The sequence below is a fragment of the Anopheles cruzii genome, chromosome 2 (genome assembly GCF_943734635.1).
Source record: "Anopheles cruzii chromosome 2, idAnoCruzAS_RS32_06, whole genome shotgun sequence".
Taxonomy (NCBI): domain Eukaryota; kingdom Metazoa; phylum Arthropoda; class Insecta; order Diptera; family Culicidae; genus Anopheles; species Anopheles cruzii.
The window spans coordinates 7,987,227-8,006,587 of NC_069144.1; the positions used below are offsets into that span (position 1 = coordinate 7,987,227).

General features: G+C 51.5%; 2 protein-coding genes across 2 annotated transcripts; one reads left to right on the forward strand and one right to left on the reverse strand.

Moving 5' to 3' along the window:
- The first annotated feature begins 869 nt into the window (after positions 1–869).
- LOC128267821 (uncharacterized) lies at positions 870–9,410 on the forward strand. The gene is made up of 3 exons (XM_053004756.1): positions 870–1,353; positions 1,434–1,864; positions 9,158–9,410. The coding sequence occupies exons 1-3, from the start codon at positions 1,199–1,201 to the stop codon at positions 9,295–9,297; spliced, it is 726 nt and encodes a 241-aa protein (XP_052860716.1). The 5' UTR covers positions 870–1,198; the 3' UTR covers positions 9,298–9,410.
- A 3,073-nt stretch (positions 9,411–12,483) lies between these two features.
- Positions 12,484–18,167, reverse strand: LOC128268714 (transient-receptor-potential-like protein). Its single transcript, XM_053005909.1, has 8 exons — positions 17,984–18,167; positions 16,620–17,075; positions 16,396–16,538; positions 15,728–16,335; positions 14,999–15,665; positions 14,568–14,931; positions 14,280–14,502; positions 12,484–14,206 (listed from the first exon to the last, which is right to left on the reverse strand). The coding sequence occupies exons 2-8, from the start codon at positions 17,046–17,048 to the stop codon at positions 12,738–12,740; spliced, it is 3,903 nt and encodes a 1,300-aa protein (XP_052861869.1). The 5' UTR covers positions 17,049–17,075; positions 17,984–18,167; the 3' UTR covers positions 12,484–12,737.
- Positions 18,168–19,361: the final 1,194 nt, after the last annotated feature.

Below are 19,361 nucleotides of genomic sequence, written 5' to 3' on the forward strand. Positions count from 1 at the left end.
CCAAAGCTGTGCGAGGTTTCGAAAACAGCGTCATTCAGTCCGGGAAAAACGTTTGCGGCCGCTAGGTTGGTTTTCCGTTTGGGTGCCTTGTTCGTGGTTATCCTGCGACCGTTTATCTACAAGCCAGAGAGATTGAAAATTAAGCAGTAGCGGGTGCGTTCAATGAGCAAAGTGTGTATCACAAACCAGGCAACAACCGTTGGTTGGCGTGAGGCGTTACGACCGCGAGAAGTTGTGGTGTTACGGCTGCGCTGCAAGTGCAAGTTTATTTGATATCGCTGTGGCATCCCAGAATCACGACGACGCTCGAGTGCGTGTGACCTTACACACCGAGATAACCGGAAAAGAAAGCGCTGACCTCCGCTGAGTCGTTAGCTCGATTGGAACGGTTGGTGGCTCTGGTGTGTCTTGCTTTCGCCCGCGGTTCGCTGTCACCACCCCACATGAAAGTAGAACAAAGCAGAAAGAAGCACGCGGTGCGTGTTTGTGAGCGAACAACCAGAACAGACAGAGAGTTCGCGACGGGAAAATTGTTAAGTGAAAATCAAACTCCGTACGCGCCCCCCATGGTAACGCCCGTTACGGTGGCAACATAACCTCAACTTTTGTGCCCGTCAAATACGTCGAGCTCTCTGTCCGCCCCACACGCGAACGCAAAGCGTGGAACACACACACAGCGACGCGTGCGCGACTGGCTTTTAAAAGAGGGCGGCCGAAAGAGTTACGCGACGACGCACCCTCTCACTCGTTCGCATGCGTAACGTTGCCTGCGGCGATCCGTAGGCGACTTGATGTGTGCTGTTGGTGGTGGCGTGTAGTAGTGTTATCGGAGCTCGCGTTCGCGGAACGTGTATGTGTTGGCCTATGGGTTACAGAAAATAGGGTTCCAGGCGTTTGAACGCGGAATTTTGTGGCCCACATTTTTCCCGTCCGTCAGGATAATCGGTCCGGATTGCACAACGGTGAAGGCTGGGAAAAGCAAGTGCAAAACAATCGGTGACATTCGCGGGTGCCATCTTTGCCTGCAGCGAGAAAGAGTGCGCGAGGGAGACAAAGAACGAATCGAAGTGTGTTGCTGCGATTGAAGAAAGTGCCAAGAAGCAGCGTATATAAACAGAGGGAACGTGTTCGCAGCATAATTGTTTGTGCGAAACGTGTACGGATTTGTGCGGGGATCACCAAAAATATCAGCCACACAATGGTTGCCAGAGTGTGCAATCGGCCATTCCAGGATCTGCGCCACACGCCACCCCCCCTCGGAGTCGCTACGGCGAAGCGGGTGACCGGTGGCAGAGTTGGCCACATCAAGCGAAACCTTTTCGGAGACACCGTGGACTCGAAACGTCTGAAGCAGTAAGTGTCCCGCAGACTCCCGATTGCAACATCATCCCCCGTGTCTAATTCCGTTCCGTTTCGGTGACCCATTTCTGCAGGTTTGTCGATCATCACATCGCCTCGGAGAACGAGGAGAAGCGCAGACGCTGGAACTTTGATTTTGCGGCCGGCCGACCCGAGGAAAGTGGCTCGTACCAGTGGGAACCGGTGGCACCGGTGCGACCGGAAGCACAGTCACCACCCTCCGCCATGATCACACTCACCCGTGCGGCGCATGTCATCCCGGCGACTCGACAACTCCAGCGAGACACGAGCTGCGATTCGCTCGCGATGGAAGAACTAATGGATGACCGGGCCGAACGGGCCAACCGGGCGGTGGAGGCGCAGCACTCGGACCCGGAGGAATCGATTCGAACGTACCCGAATCTGGCCGGCACCACCACCACCTCCTGCGAGGCCACGACACCGCCATCGTCTTCATCGTGCAGTTCAACGACAGCGGCCGAAATAAAACAACCGCAAATCACCGGTAAGTTTGCTTGTACCGGGGCCCAGCGTGGCTAAACGTAAAGTAATAAAATCGGAAGAATGATTTTGGGGAAAGCTTTCTTTTCGGACTCGGACGACATGCAATTACGAATACGATACACTAGACACCGAGAGAGAGTTATGTTGCTCTCCCGATGCCGATGAGAGGATGGTTGGCTGCGGGCTTCAAAGTTCCCGGCGGCCGCCCAATCATCCCGGACAACTGGACCATGAGGCCGCGCGAAATGGCCCGTGGCCTTAGTTGCGTTCCTTTTTTAATGGCTCCCTAATTAGCACCCTTTCCAGGGTGCGATATTTGGTTCCGTTTGATCTTCGGCGCGATCGTCTAATGGGCCGGGGGCCGGGCCCAGAACGGCGGTGTGGTCTATTGGTTTGATTTTTCATTAATTAGCAGCTGCTGTTTGATTGACACAAGGTTTAATTTCCTGATTTTTAGCTCAAATCAGAAGAACCTCATGGATGATCATTCTATGAAAAAGAAGATCACAAAAAAACGAAACAAACAAGGGCCACGTGTGTGATCTATTACCGTGAAAATGTGGATTAATACACTCCCGGACGGCGGTTACCCTTTTCCCGGGATTGTTTCATACGAAAAGCGGTCCGGACATTTATCATCTCAAGGTGTCTCGCCTAGAAAAGAGCCCCGGGAACGGAAGATAAGTGGTGATCGAAAAGAAAGCGGACCACAAGCCGAGGGCGAGTCGAAACGAGCGTGGGACGCAGTGATGGTGGTGGCCGAAGGAAGAATAATGAAACGTAACCGTCGATAATTAAAAAAGACCCCAGATCGGGGCAGAGGAGACATATGATGCACCACCGCCGCCGCCGCCGAGCATGAAGCATGTTCGGGGCTAGATTCTTGAGGAACCGGGCACACCCCACTCGCGTTTCTGTTCTCAATGCGGGGTGGCAGCCCCCCGCGGGGTTCGTTCAAAAATCTTCGCCACCGCACACACCGCGGGTGCGAGGGTTGCGCCTCAAGACGCGGAGTGTTGTCTGCGGTGTTTTATGGTTCGTCGCGTTTTCCAACGGTTTTTTCGGTTCGCTTCTCGGTGCCGGCTTCTTCTCGGCGCACCAAGACAAGCGGTGCATTTTTCCGGGTTCTCTTAATGTCTGTTGTTCCTCCTCTTTCCTTCTTTTGGCTCATTTTTAATGTGCCCCAGCTGCGTAGATGGTGCGCGATCATAATAACGCAGAACGCGCAGGGGAACGACGGTGGAGTGGCGCAACATTTGTAGGATCTATTTTCCATATTACACCCTCGTTTCATGGCAGTTAGCGTATCGTGTGAGGGGGGCGTGGGGAATGGCGTACGATCGCGTAGCGTGTGCATTCATGCGTTAATAACAGCGATACGACGCAAGCCGTAGCAACGGACGGTTGGCGTATTCTGTTTTCTTACGGAAGGACGAGCCCTTAAGACAAGATCTGCAAATTGTTGTTGCCCGTGTCTGCCCGGATAATTGGCCTTTCGCTGCACGCGCTCTCCGGCTCCTTACAGGAATTGCTTCATTGTTTCGACATTGTTCGCTCTCGGTTTGCGATTTTCTGTTACGATTTAATTGGCAATGGGTTGCGTTGATGGCGGCTTCGGCCCCACGGCAAATAGACGGTTCTAGCGAAATTGTGGTCCCCCTCGGGTACCGGACCCGGACACCGGATCCACATCCTTCCCCAAGAGCGCTCAAGTGCAATTATCCAATTGTTGGGCTGTGTCAGTACAGGGCCGCGTCGAGGGTTGATTGCACAATTGCGTTCCGCTTGTGCCGAGCGTGTGTGGAGTCTGTGGCTGTTCATTAGGTCGCAAGCTGGCTGGCAAGTGCAGCAAAAAGTGCACCGCAACCAACCGAACGATCGGCCGGCTTCCGTGAAGCCGTAATGATACTATTGATTTAAATATTGGTGCACGTTGCGCCTGGCGAAAGACGAAAAAAGACCAAAACAGTCGTCCGATTTTTTTCGGACGTTGGTTTTCAATTTCTGCGGCCGTCGAGGGCCGTACGCGTACCATTATTATGTACGTCAAATTATTGCCAACGTCAGCGCCCGTCAATTATTGCAACCAAAACCGGTGGCCCAGGTGGTGGGGTGACCGGGACCGACTCACCGCAAGGCACACGGCACCAATGTTATGATTTTTTTTAGCAACAGTGCGTCATTGTTTGCTTTTTAAAAGTGGGCCTCAATCGGTGGGTCAATTCGGATTTGCTTATTTGGAATTGACCCTTTTAAGCGCACGGGGTTCCGTGGCTATTAGAAGCACTGGGAACGCTCGTGTTGCAGCAGAAAGGGGCCAACAGCTCTAAAGGGAGGTTAAAATTGCCTCGTTTTTAGACGGCGTATAATTTTCCTTTTTTATTTTCTCCGTATTGCGTGTTCTGCTTGAATGGAAAGTGAGCGTAAGGAACCAAACCGCACACACGACACGGCACCGCTGGCCACGCCATCGAAGGCCCTTCAGGGGTGATGATTCACTTTTTTCGAATTCGATTCCAAAAACCCCTAGCTAACCGGGCTTGTGTCGGCAAACTCTTCCGAGACGTCCCTTGGCTTTCGCTCTCTCCCTTGGCTTTGCGTCTTTATTTAATTAAGCACCGCGCGGGCACGAGGTCCCTCTTGAAATGGATACCTTCGAAAGCACCAAACAATGGTGCGCGCTCCCGTTTCCGGATTCTTCTCCGGGCACGAGTTTCGGGGCGCGCGTTCGTTAAAAGTCTTTCGAAAAGGATTTTCTTGTGGCTTCTTTTTTCTGGCTCACTTATTTCCTGTCCACGCCTAGGACCCCGGAATCGGAAGAGAGAGGGACAGAGTAGAATAATTGCAGAATTTGGGCTCCCGGGTTTGGGCCGGGAACAGCGGGAAGTTTGTTTTTGTTTTGACGCGACATGCCGTTCGGGGCCTAAAAGCCCAAGACCGGAAGTCGCCCTAAAATGCGATGCACCGCAACCGGATTCCTGGGTCTGGCGGGTCGCAACAACAGAGAGCACCCATTGTGTGCGAATTACGGTTTCCGGTGATTGTGCCGGGGCCGGGGGTGCGCCACAGGCGGTTTCAGGGTGTGTCGATGATCGTTGCAGAAAGTCAAACTTAAAAATCCACCAAACGGAGCCAAAGGTGCGTAATTACGCGATTCCGAAGCAATAAATCGGACCCCGAGCTTCAATAAATGATCCTCACTCGCTTAATTGTTGGCGGCTGTACAATGGAGCTGCACAATAGAAACGGCATCAAACGCGGGTCCGAGCCGGGGTCCCCTTTGAAGGGGGCAATTAATGACCGAAAATGCTGCCCAACGCACCCGAAACGCAGTCCGATTATTTTCCATACGCGCGTATGCTATGTTCCAATCTTTTTATCCGCTGCACTCCGCTGTGGTCGATAATATTGAGGTCAGCCGATACATGAAATATGCTGTGGAACGAAATAATCACTGGAATACCTGGACACATGGCGAAATATGAAATTATTATTATCTTGCCGCCGTGCCATTCGCCTGCAATGGTGATGCACAAAGAAGCGCTCCGGATCTCCGGCAAACCAAAAACACAGCTCGCACACCTGTGTCGGCGAAATCGGAGACGATGGTGCACGTAAGGGATGCAATTTTAACGATCGCGAGTAACACGGGGGACCCACGGGTTGTAACTACCGTATTTCGCCATCAGCAACCAACTCCACCGGTGTCCTCCGGCGCAGAGAAAGGGGATCGGCTCTCTTTTACGCGCTGCCCAACCAAAACGATCGGGAAATGGTGGCGGCCGATCGCCGCGAGACGACGAGAGAGGTTTATTGGTGGCCCCGCCTGAAGGTTCGCGAAAGTTCACCAGAAGTAAATTGCAACCCCCTTTCTTTCGATGCTTCGATTTTTACGCTCTCCGCCGCCTTGTGGACCCGATTCCTGTTTTCCATGCAGGTAGAGCTGGCAGCATCCATCCTGTTGGTCGGGCGTCGGGCGAAAAAAGAACCAGGAAGCGAACGATTGTGGGACAAGCACCGTATTGTATCGTTGTGCAATTTAGATCGTACGAAGAAATTACCGAAGCCCCCAGAGGCACAGCCGCGCTTGGCATGTTTCTTTTTGCGCAAACAACGTGGTTTCACGTGGTTGTTTTGCTTTTTTACACCTTTTACACGTTTTTGTGCTGCTGCGTCGCCGCCGGGCCGCCCGTTGACCTGTTTACTTTTTCGCTCGCGAGTTTCTTACCTTCTTTCCGTCACCCTTTTTGGGTGTTTGGTCTTCGCCTGTTCTCTTTTGTTGTTTACATCGTAAAAGTTAAAAGTTTGTGCCGATAAGCAGCTTTTGATAGCAGAAAAAAGGAACCGTCCGCACCGAACCTTTCTCCTGCAGGTGGCTGATCTTTGACTGATTTCATCATCCCCCCGCCGGGGTACTGATCACCTGACGGCCCCAGCAACCCCGTGGTTCGATAATTTGGCCAACATAAAATGCCTCCGTCCTACGTTCGACCGGGCGCGCGATCGTGATGTTCCTCACGTACGATCACAGAGTACCGTGGTTCAAACCCGTTCGATCCGGTTCATTGTGGCGAAAGAGAGGCTTGGCCGCGCGGCACACGGACGTGACGTGCACGAACGTGTCTTCCGCAACGCTCATGAAATGAGCGTTTGCTCTCTCCGCTAGACCATAGCGCAGGTTCTGTCTTCTTATCTCTCGCATCGCGTTGATGGATCTGGATGAAATCCGTGAATCACCTACCAGGAGGGCGACCCACCGTCTCTTTGGGTTCTAAACGGGTCCCCGGCCATATAATTAGAATGCTTGTGTTTTATATCACGACAAGCAGCCACACATTCTGTTTGCTTTCGCGGCGAGAGAACTCGCCTCTCGTTGTTTGCGATTGGCCGCGCGAGTCGCGGCTTTAAACATCTGCTCCTCCGTCACCTCCGTCGCCGATTGTCGCGACGGAAGTTTATTTGTCATTTCGTTGCCGGCATTATTTGTTGGCTTCGAGCCGTCTTATCAACGCGTCACGCGACAGACGCCATGCGAGTGAGTTGGCTACCGACGAGCATTACGGGCCACATAAGCCGCTTGTGGCCGGCGTAGAAGAGAGAGTGCACGTGCGCATAACGCACCCAAATACACACAGAGACACGTTCACAATGTGGTCCACCGGGTTTCGCGCCAAAAGTTGCGCAAAACAACCACTACGTGATATTCTCCATGGACGCGCGCGATCCTTTTTTTTGGTCTTCTCTCTAACTACGACGCACAGCGCGAAGACGGATCCGAAGGCGGTGTCCTTGAAATTCCATTAGTGAGCCGCCGAGCAGCGAAAGGCTACCGTGGCCCAGGGCTCTTCTTGTTCGTTTCCGTCGCGTGTGTTTGCGCTTCTTCGGTTGTGGTTGTTGCGTAATTCCTTTGCCAAACACGCTACGACGACGTTAGACGACGATGATCCGCTTTTGGGGTGTTCCGTCTTTAAAAGGGCCACCACTTGATGCGCACGTAGGTAACGAAGCAGGTTTTAGAGGCTCTCTCCGGATCCGGCCTCCACGGGTAGCGATAGAGAACCTTGCGATGTTTACCCCGGGATTGACTTTAAAAATCCCTCCGAGGAGCAGAGTCCCTAGCCGAGGTAATGTTCGCATCTGCGCCTGCGCCACAGCAGATGTCGTTTACGTTTTGACCTTACCTTCTTTGTTGAACAAAAAATCACCAAGTTTTGGAAAAGGAAGCGAAGGAATTCGCCATACCTGGCACGGGCTCGCTGGCCGGCGGCGACAGATGGGTCCGTTTTTTAGGGCCCCGGGTCCGAGTGAACTCTCGGGGTTAGCACGTGCGCGATCTTTCTCTGCGCTCTGTGATCCTCTCTTCCTAATGGGGAGGGCACAGACACAGTTCCGGTGACATCGCCACATTTTTTACCATTTTTCAGTCCAGGCGGAGTCCGCTAGAGATCAGGTTACGCGATCGTGCCCCCGGTCACCCGATGTGTAACGGTGGTGCATAAATTTAAATACCTAAAACTCTCTGCGAACCATAAGGTTCGGGGTCGTCGAAGGATAAAAACCGGCCAGCCGGGAGCGCGTCATCTGCGGACAATCGTAAAAGCGCAGGACACGTGCGGTGTGCATGCGTGCGTTTGTTGGTGGCCGTTGCCGTTTATCTGTCGATCATCATCATCGATCGTGGTTGCTGCGGTTTGGGGCTTACACGGCGCCGCTCTACCGGAATGCCGCTTCCGGGGCTCGGGCGCGCATGAATAAAAGATGAGAAGTGCAGCGCACCGCGAAGCGAGAAATGTATGCAAAACCTCCACGGGCTTGATAGTGAGTGGCCCGGGTGGCGCATAAATGAATCGAAATCCCGGAACGACGAATGCATCGGACTTGATCGGAACGGGGAAACATCTGTTTCTGTTCTCTCTCTCTGGTGAGGGTCACCGCGCGAAGTCCCGTTTTTGGTTGCGTTTCGCTAAAAGCGAATTAAATTGTGGCCGGCCAGAGACAAAGGGAAAGAGGGAGGCTCCGATCCATCACCGGGAAATACTGTGAAAATTAGTAACGGTCACTTGCGCCGTTAAGAACCGATGGCCTCAACGGAACGGACGGCCATCGCCCTCACGTCGGGTTTGAAGTGGAAAGTATGCTTCCAACTGTTTGTTTGGCCAATGGCCAATAAGTGGTGAAAGCCGAAGATGATCGACCTACTAGCGTGTGTTCTCTGTCCCAAGGCGGACACCGCCGAGTTCCATAGCGAATCATCTCGGGACAGAAACAATTCCTTTTCCATTTTATCGACATTCTGCTGCACCGCAGCCAAAGCATGACACAGCGTGACTAATACTTCTCTCTGGACACGGAACTGCACAGCGTCAAGATAGCCGCCGGTGCCGACCCCCTTACCCTCCGGGTAGGTCCATTGACCGTTATCGTAGTCCGGGACTGATGAAGCGCCGTCGTCCGAGAGCGCATCGAATTGTTTATATTCCTCCGCGCTGCCGCGTGGTCAATATTCCGTCGGCCCTCGTCGGCTCTAACGCGATAACGAAGCGTGGACAGAGAGCGAAGCAGGAATGGGAATTTGTTTACCTATGACCACACACCGGGTGTTTATCCTGCTATACCCGCCGCTGAAACGCAACCGTTGGTGATCTTTCGCTTGACCCCTCCGGGGTTTCTTCCGCATCCTTCGGCCACGATAACGACGGTGGTCGACGGCCGTTGCTTAACTTTTTAATTCGCCTAACAGAAAACATAAACTCAAACCAATTGACCTTTCTTTTTCTTTTTCCCGTATTTGCAGAATACTTCAAGAAATGCAAGCGACTGTCGGTGCCCAGCCAGGCCAAGAAGGTGCGTCGGGTGGTGTCCGAAGCGACGCCACCACCGCCGCCGGCTGCGGTAAGCCGCCGCCATTCCGTGCCATCAACCTCTTCCGACTAGGCTTCCGATCAAGATCCGACACAGAGGACCCGCGCAGACGATGGGGTTGTCCGTTTCCCACCGGAAAAGAAGACAGAAGACAGACAACCTTCAACACCCATCTCGTACCGCCACGTGCCGCGGTGCACATTAATTTTCCATTTTAGACTATTATTTAAGGTGGCGAGACCACCTTTTTGTATGTAGCAGTATATAAGCTATTATTATTATATTTTAGAAAAACTTTTCCGAATCCCCCGCGAAAAACACAAACGAAATAGAAACCTTTTTTTGTGGTTTCGCAATGCGAAAGCTTCCACCAATGTCGGGTGCGCGCCCGCTGCGGCCGGATGTTGGATTTCTGTGACGTTCCGCGGATGCGCTATTTGACCACTGGCCGGTAGCGAGCGCGACCTCGACCGAAAGCTCGTCTCTGCAACGCGAACCCCCCCTTTCCCACCAAAATTTGCGCGCTTTACATATGGAACCTTCAAAATTTCTTTTAGAATCTTTTCAACATTTATTTTCTATACATGTTTTAATCTGTATATGCGTTTAGTTGTATAAGTGTGCTGAATACGCTACATGCGTTTAATTATTTTCTATTGTATAGTGTATAGTTGTAAGTGCACAAACTATATCGTTTAGTTTGTGTTCGTGTCACGTGGACGTACAAAGTGCGAAGATTTTTGAGGCGAAGCAATCGGGCCGGAACAAGCAAAAATTTGCAAAGATTGGAGATTTGGATTGAAAGTTCCGTAAAGCACAAATGGCTACCCAAAAATTTTTGAAATACAGTTTTTCTGCACCAGATACGACCCGCGCCGGAGTTGCCGGAATCAGAAATCTTGTGCACCCTGTACGTTTGAACATAAGACCCTGAAGAAGAATCGTTTCTTTGAAAGTCGATCCTCTCGGAATCGATTTTGAATGTAACCGATTTAAGCACCGCAAGTTAAGTTAATTTAAAGCTCACCATTAAGGATTAGATTTAGCAGTATGGCATCCGTAGGCCATCCAACACACACACACACACACACACACACACACACCCACACACACACACACACACACATCGCACATGTGGAGTGAAAGAATTTTGCGAAAGCTGGGGAGAATATTTGCAAAGATCTCGTAACCGCTACTGCACACTGCGTCTCCCCAGGGAAGGACCCAATAGTCGAGTGGATGGTGAGGACGAGCCCTGCCCCAAACGCGCCTTGCTCCTCAGCTCCGCTCGATCAATTGTTGTTCTGTGCAATAGTTGTTGTAGCTTTAGTGTACTTCTGTAAGCTTTCTTTCGTTTTTAATTTTAAATCTCACTCTCACGTGTGTGTGTACAGACCTATCGATATATCTTAGTGCTTTTTTAATATCTAGCCTACAGCGCACGCGTCGATCGTGATCGCGTCGAAGTAGATGTGCCAAACTAAGAATTATTCAGTATGGCCTTCCTGAACATCAATACACTTGTTCCTAGGAGGATCCAATTTTTAAATTCCATCCCTGAAGTGAAACACTGGAAAGGCTTCAAAATGCGCTTCCGCAGCGTTTATGACGTCATCATTTGATGCTAAATTTTTTTGGGTTTGAAAACAAATGGAAGTCGCTAGAGGCCAAATCTGGTAAATACAATTCGAACTCTCATTCAAGGATTTTGACCATTTTCAAAATGCTCTTGTGATAGAGTGCACTGCCTTGATAAAACAGGATGTTTTTGTTCTTCAAACCGGGTCTTTTTTCACGAATTTTCTCTTCCACTTGGCCTAAAATGCCGCCGAATTTAATTTCTAAAATTAACCCCCTAATAAGCCCCTAGCCCCCTAACCCCGTAGGTGAAGAGCCCTCGTACACTTTCAACATTCGTTCATAAATCAATCGATGATTACATAATGAATTACATATTACATGATGTACTGTCACATTTGGCGCGATATCTCAGCTTGTATACATCCAAATGTCATAAAAATTTGACAGAACATTACTAATGGATAGACAAACAACCGATACAAATTTCAAAGAGATGGCGCTACTAGAAGATGGGAAATTATAAAAGTCCTGGAATTTTTGAATTGCACCTTGTAATACTTAATTTTTTCCAATGTAAAAAATACTGTGACACGTCGATACTAAATGGCTTGTAAAACAAAATTTAGTTACCGATTGAAATGAAACTTCACTTACGTTCATTTGAAGAGTATACCAATACAACGAAAATAAATTAGACTCGTAGCAGCGCCCTTTGAGGTTTCGAATTCAATGAGCAGCCTAGTACATTAATAAGATGATCTTTCGCGAGCGTGTTCTGCATCCGAGGGAGTCCCTGAGCCTTCGTAGGAGCCAGTTGTAGGAGCGTAGCGACCACGGCTTGCCCCTGAACGGTGGTGACAGTCAGCTTGCTAGCTTCTATAACTGTCCGCCAACAAGCGGAGGGACCTACCATCGAAAACAAGTTTATCCTTTACACCACAAGCACACAACACAACACAACATAAAATTATCCATATAATAAAGGCCTTCGTATAATAAAGGCTGCGCAACATCAAACAAGGAGAAAGGCAAGGCCCATCGAACCGTGATTCTGCTTATTTAATAAATGTTTCTGCTTGTAAACTTTCCAATTATCGTTACGGCATTCGAAGAAGATACTCAGCCGGAGATAGATGCGTTGCCCACGGGAGTATTAATCCGGGAGTACACGGAAGAGTGTAGCGATAAGCTTTCTATATATTATCTCTTTTAGTGACGTACGAGTGTACATAAGAAAGCACAGCTCGAAATAATCGTGGCAACGTTTGATCTCCCGTAAGAAATGAGTTTTTTTGTTTTCCTAAATAAAGATAAAATGCTATGCTAAATAAGGATGTTTAATGTAAAAGAAAGGGTGAGCCCGCAAACAATGGTTGGAGGTTGTGAGAAAAGGATGAAGCCTTTTAATCATTTGACACCTTCTGATTCAGTACGAAGACGACACGAATCAAGGTTAAAACACAGAGAAAGTGCACACATAACATACACGAACAGCTCTCATTAACACACCCCACGAAAACACACTTTTCCTGCCCCGCCAAACGGCAATTGCCGGACCGGCACAGAAGGCAAACAATAAAATGGGGAAAAGAATTTATGAAATAAATTATGCGGTTTCCATGGAAAAAATGCGTTTTTTTCTTTCACTTTCTTTCGCCGGACGATGGAACCGGGCTCTCTGGTTGAGGTCCTCGCAAAAGATGCCTTCCTCTTTATTGGTAGTCGTTTACATACACAACACAGCAAATAAGTTCAATAGGAATCAGAATCCGGCCAATCCGGCGGGTCACCAAACACACACCTACCGCTGCTTCTCTCTCACGCTCTCTCTCTCTCTCTCTCTCTCTCTCTCTCTCTCTCTCTCTCTCTCTCTCTCTCTCTGTCTTGGGTCGTTTTAGGATCCTGTCGATTCAATGGTTATCACACGGCGTCTACAGCCAACCGCTCTTGGGTTGCCGTTTAATCGTGGCCACGTCCTCCACCTTCCGGTACGGGCGCAGGCAGGTCGGCGAGGCAGCGCCAGTCGACGCATCCGTGGTGCCGCCAACGGCCAACGATTCCTTGCTGCCACCGGCTTGGGCCGGCGCCAGGTCCTGCTTAATGATGGGCACCAGCGGAGGAGACGTCGGTTTCGGTGGCGGCACCGGAGACGGTGGCCGCGGAGCAGCACTCTTCGGTTTCTGGGGAGGAAGCGGAGTGGCCGGAGCGGTGCTGAGGCTGGGAGTAGTAGTCGATGCGGGCATCAAATCTTCCTTTGACGGTGGTGGTGGAAGCATGCCCTGGCCAGGTTGTGGTTTGGCGGCCACCGGGCGTGCTACGGCAATATCATCTCCGGCGCCGGAAGCGCTCGGTGCCGGAGCCTTCCGTTTGATCACTTTCGGCGGCGAGTTGACACCGGAAACGAGTGGCTGCGGATCGTCACTGTGGACAACGGTGGCCTCGCTAGGGGCCACCGGCGGTGGGGATGATGGTAGAGGTGGCGGAGCCGATTCGCCACCATCCGCGTCCTCGTGGCTATCGTCCGAGCCGGACTTCTTCTTCACCAGCTGCGACTCGGTCCGGGTGATGTGGATCATCGGTGGAGGAGACTGGACGGGGCCGGGTGGTGGAGTAGGTTGCTTGCCCGGCGGAGGGGACATTACCGGCGGTGACTGGCACTTGACTGACAGACTGCTCTTCTTCTCCGGATCCGGAGTACCTTCCGGTGACGGTGATTTGCTGCCGGCGATGGAGGCAAGCGGCGTGTGGCTTCCCTCCAGGTGAGTGGCCGGTGCCGGTGAACGGCATTTACCGATGGACACGGGGGCACCACCAAGTGGCGACTTGAGGCCAGCGTCCGCTACGGCAGGCTTGGGCTTCGTAGGCTTTTGCGTCGAGCGCGGTGTAGGGTTTTTGCTGAGCGCCGCCTGCAGTTGGGCCGTCAGCATGTTCAACGGTGTCGCCGCTCCGCTCTTGCGATCGTGCGCCACCAGTGTGTTACCGGGTGACGCTTCATCCTCGGCCAGCTGGCTCAGCAGATTCAGCAGCGTGGTGGTTGTTTCGTCGGCGTAGCTATCGACCTGTGGCGACATGCTGCGTGAATGAGGCAGCGGACTGCGCTCCACGAGACGGCGTGCTTCGTTCATCGCTTTCTGCAGCTGCTGCTGCTGCCGGAAGCTGTCCCGGTTGCGGCACCGTCCGATCTGAGTGTTCATCTCGACACCGACACCGGTCATAACCTGGCCCCACTTGGCCGAAGTCGTGTTGTTGGCCACCTTCTTCGCGACCCGCCGGAACCGTGCCAGTGGGTTGGCGTCCTCCTCCTCCTCTTCCTCGTCCTGCTCGGCCAGCTCGACCGGGGCCACCTGGAAGTCCTTCATGAGGCGGCGCTCCCAGACCTTCATCCGTTTCGCCAGCACCGCTATTGAGGGTGAAAGAGAAGCACGCAGAGGATTAGATACCAGCAGAAAGTGACCCTCATTTTGGATCCTTACTTTTCTCCTTGCGATCGACGGCCGACACGTCCATGCCGTTCTTCTCGAAGATATCGAGCAGCTCGTAGCGCATGGACGAGATCTCCGTCTTCACCTCGTTGATGTCATCCTCGGTAACGGCGTCCTGCTCCATGCGCCGGTGCATGGCCGATACGTAGCGCCAGACCAGGGCTCGCATCACGTTCGTGTACCGTTCGGCCCGCTCCTTGTCCTCTTTGCGACGCTGCGGAAGTGGACGCCGGGTTATTAGAGGTTATGTTTCTGCGACAGCCTTTCAGCCACACTTACGATGGTCGATTCACGTTTCAGATCGCGCTTCTTCTTCTTGCCGAAGAGCCGCATCAGATGCTTCATGTTGGGGAAGATGTTGAACGGTGGCGGCAGGGTAGAGCTCTCCTCGAAGTAGCTCATCCAGAGGCGCGTCCGGGCAAACTTCCACTCCGTGTCCGAGTGTAGGTCGATCATGGCGTACGAGTTGGACATCATGGCGATGAGCAGGTTCAGCAGGACTATCACGTTGATCACGCTGTACGAGCCGAACATCAGCAGGCCCCAGAAGCGCGTGTACGACTTGATGCCGGCCAGCTCGAACGTTTCCAGTCCCACCATACCGAAGCTGGCCCAGAACAGCGACTGTGACGACTCGAACAGGCTGCAAACGGGGGAGGGTAAGTGACGTGTTAAAGAGTGCTAAAGACCGCTGATCCGCCGATGCTTACTTTCCAAACCGTCTCCACTTCATACAGGCATCGCCCTGGTTGTCCCAGTCCGGCAGCCCACCCTTCAGGCTGTAACACTTGGACTTTTCCAAATCGGCAAAGTACCACAGCAGCTGATTGAGACCGCAGGCGAACGCAAACAGGACGAGCGAGTAGATGAAGAAGAACTTCACGATATCGATCACCATGCGACCGAGCGAAATCTGGAGCGGCCCCAGGTGCGGATTGATCGAGAACAGATGCACCAGCTTGAGGGCCGAAAAGATGTTGGCCGCAGCAAACAGCCCCTCGGCGATCAGCTGCGGATCGAAGTCGTCCCAGTGTTCGCGCGCGATGTACGCCGTGCTAGGATCTTTCGAAATCTGCGACGTCTGCTGGATGTACGCCACGATCCGCAACAGCGCCACGCAGCAGTACAGGAAGTTGCGGGCAAAGTCGATAAAGTTCCACATGTTGCGCAGATAGCTGCGGATGCCCTCGATGTAGATCTCCTGCGTTTCCTCCCAGATGAACCCGATCACGTAGAACACGACGAGGCACTCGAGGTACGTTGGCCCGTTGCCTCGCTGGCGGGCCAACTCCTCCTGTAGCGCTCGTTTCATGCTCTCGGTACCAAATAGCAGCACCACCTGCACTTCGGCCCGTTGCGATACTAAAATCAGCAGAACTGGAAGAGAGAGCAACCCCTTTAATAGGCACCGATCAACTACCATGCCCCGCCGGACTTACACAGGAAGAACAGATACGAAGAGGCGTGGATCAAGAACTTCATGAACGGTTTACGCATAAACATGGACGTCTCGCAGTTGGGCGCGATCATGTACATCATACAGTACATCGGAAACAGTACCGCCGTCCGGACGATGATGAAGATCTTTTCAGCGGCCGACTTGCGCCGGAAACCGGGGACGCCCTCGTACCACATGGCCGCCAGCAGCTGCTGGATGTTCGGGTGGGCCACAAACTTTTTCTGCTTGTAGTCGATCGCCAGCTCGAGCCGGGTCAGCTTCATGTGATCGCCGTCCATGTACGGGGGCGACTCGGGGTCGTAGTTCAGGATGATGGCCAACTCTTGCGAGCTGCGCGATTGGTCCAGCAGCTCAACGGCAAAGTTCTGACACTGGTGGCGCAGCTCCAGGTACTGCGATTTACACTCCTGCTCGGCGAACGCCAGGTTGCGCAGCTCCCAGGACAACTGGAAAGCCGTCAACAGTGGATCTTGCGAGCTGAGCGCAATTAGGGAAGGGCTCGCTAACGCCCGGTACTCGTTAACCCGAGCCAACGAGTGGCGTAGCGAGTCTTCCGACGACCGACGGATACACTCATCACAACCGCACCTGCAGATCGCGGAATTTGAAATTATGAAACCAGACACCACCGGGGGTACGATCACCTACTTTACGTCGTGTGGCATCGGTAGAGTGGCTCCGCGATCGAGCAGAATCTTGAGGATCTCGTAGTTGTTCTTGTGAGCGGCGAGCATCAGCGGTGTGACGTCCGGTGTGAACATTGCCGTGTTAATGTCCACCCGTTGCCAGCTCTGTTAACGGTCAACGAGAGAACGGTGCCATTCGGTTGGTACGGTGCAGTGGGATCCGTTTCCCAACCCACACGAACTTACGTATGGTTCTCCATCCTTGTGAATCAGCTCCTCGTGCTCGAGCAGCAGCTCGACCGCTTCGACGAACTCCGCGTTGATCGCCAGCAGCAATGCGTCCTTGGTGTCGACGTTCATGACCACCAGCAGTTCAACCATCTCGAGGTTCTCATTCTCGATGGCCAGCGTCAGCGCACCTCGCCCCAGCGAATCAACACAGTTGACGTTCACATTGCGCTTCCGGTGGGCCCGCTGGAGGATTCGCTTGACGCTCGCCATGTCGCCCCGCTCGACCGCGAGGAGAAACTTTTTCTCCTCGAGCGACAGCGGTACGGGCAGATTGATGTTGGTGATCATGTTGAACGCGGCCGATCCAGCGCCGTGCGACGGTACCGGCGACGGTGACTCGATCTGCAGTCCGACCCCACCCGGGTCCTTCTTTTCGTTCCCCATTCCGGTCTCTAGCAGAGGGTTTTACTGCTAAGCACCGAAAATCAAACGCCAACGTTACAAACCGAACAAACGAACAAACACTAAGATGATCGATCACCAACGGGGGAAGCACAGAGCACATGCGTTAACTGCACTTGGCCGGGGCCCTACACGGGCCAGTGATGATGAGTGGTCTTTTGGGCAACTGTTGAATGAAGCGCTAATGGAGAGGGCGAATTGAAAACAAGCGAAATCACGAAATGGTACGACGCGGCACGAAATGCACATGTGCGAAAGTTATTTACGATCGATCGATGTTTTCGCGTTTGCTAGTTTAGTGGCCGAAATGATTTGGCTTCGAAATGATATCGATTCTCGTACGATAACTATACGTGACTGATCTGAGAGACGATCATAACTAGTAATTTAATGTCATAACTAATAATTGAGATTACGATTTGTTTTGCGAAAATTAAAGGAAGGTTAATACTATTTCTGGAGTTTTCTAAATGCTTATGTTGAACTTGATGTCTATTTAACGATGAGTAGTTAATAAAAAACTATTGTTAAAAATCAGTGTTTTAATTAATTCCTGTTCCTGTTTCATCGTTTGCCCAACGTGGCGAAGGCCAAAAGATCTATTCCAAGTGCGATCCTCATATCAACCACGATCATTAATTTTGAAGTAGCACGGCGTTATCGATTATCCGACCGAAGGCCGAATATTTTAAAAAAGTTTTTCGTATGTTTTTCGTTCAAAATTTCGTGTAACCACCGCAGACTTTTGTTAACGCGCAATTTCCACTTCAAAGCACTTTTGGCTGAACGTCGCCCCTCCGTTGTTGTTTGTTTTAGATCACACCACACCACGGCGCATGTGGTGCTATTTTCCCTACGTTTCGGGGTAACACAAATTTCGGTTGCACGATCAACTGAATGCACTAACTGCCACTAACCGAATCACGGCCCTTCCTTGACGGTCGGTCGGTCACTGCCGAGAGCACCAGAAATTTGGTGGATGGTGCCGTGCTTTGGGCCGGGTGGTAAAAGGGAACCGTCGACCCGGAACGTGCGCCGTTGGCTGGACGCTGGACGGACGCAGGACACAACACAACCAAACTGCTCTGTGCTCGCCGTGTGACAGTCAGAAGCCATCAAAAACGTTGACCACCGTCGGCCAGCGTTTTATAGACTCTCGGCTGGATCGTCGCCCGCACCGCACCGTAATCCTGTTAGTGCGCCCGGTCAGTAACGAGATGGTCGACGGCCGGCCACGTTGGGTCTTCCAGCTTTACTTCAATGTACGTCTTTGTCAACCATTTCTTCCACTCCACTTCTGGGGCTATTTTTGGCGGACGCGACCCGGGCTTGCAGAAATCACTTTCAAGACAAACGATCTTTAGCTCGACCATTTTCCAAGTCAGTATCGATTAGTCGGACCATTTTGAAATACGGAGCCCATTTATGGATGGCGTTGCACAGTTATGTTATTTCATCTAGATTTTCCAGTGGGAAAGAAAGCAATTTTGGACATTCCTCTAACAAATATTTTCCCAGTTTGGTAATATTTTACTGTAAGTTTAGGATTTTATTGATATGTTTATTTTCATTATTTGTTCTTTCCACGTTTAGAACGATTCTATCATCGATTCTTCTATCGATTCTTCTTATGTTAAACAATCAAATTTATTGTACCACTTCGAGTATGTTCCTCTAATCTAATGTAATCTTCTGAAAAGTAAAACTATTCACCTCGAACGAAGAAAGAGAAATATGGTAAGGAAACTTGCTTTAATTTGAGCATTTGTGAAGCCTGTTTAAATAATTGTTGGCCCCCCTCTTAATGGTGGGAAACAAACAGCGTGACAGACAATTATTTATCAAATTAAGTACTGTCCGTTATTTCTTGTGGCACCTTATATCATTTTCCTAAATTATGAAACGAAGCAGCAATGGTTGGAAAGTTGATTGTGAAACGACACTTTCTAAGCCGGCCCGTGTCTAAGTGTTCCCCGTTCCTTTCAAGGGGACATTCTTTCGCCTTCAACGCGTAACCAGGCGCCTCCTTCGGACAGATGGTGCCATGATGGTCTGGTCCCGCCGGTGGCCACATTGCACAGAATCTCCTAGAATCGTTCAGTGTGCCGCAACTAATTCGCCACCAGCACAGGAAACAGGTTGCAGGCAGCAGGTTGTGCATGGCTTTGGCTGCCAGAAATAAAGAGCAATCCATTCTGAGGAGGAGCAACACACCGGCTCAATCGATTGGCGACCGCGAAACATTCCTACGGCTTCCGACGTTTCCGTTGCGTCTCGTTCCGTTCTGGTGCTGCA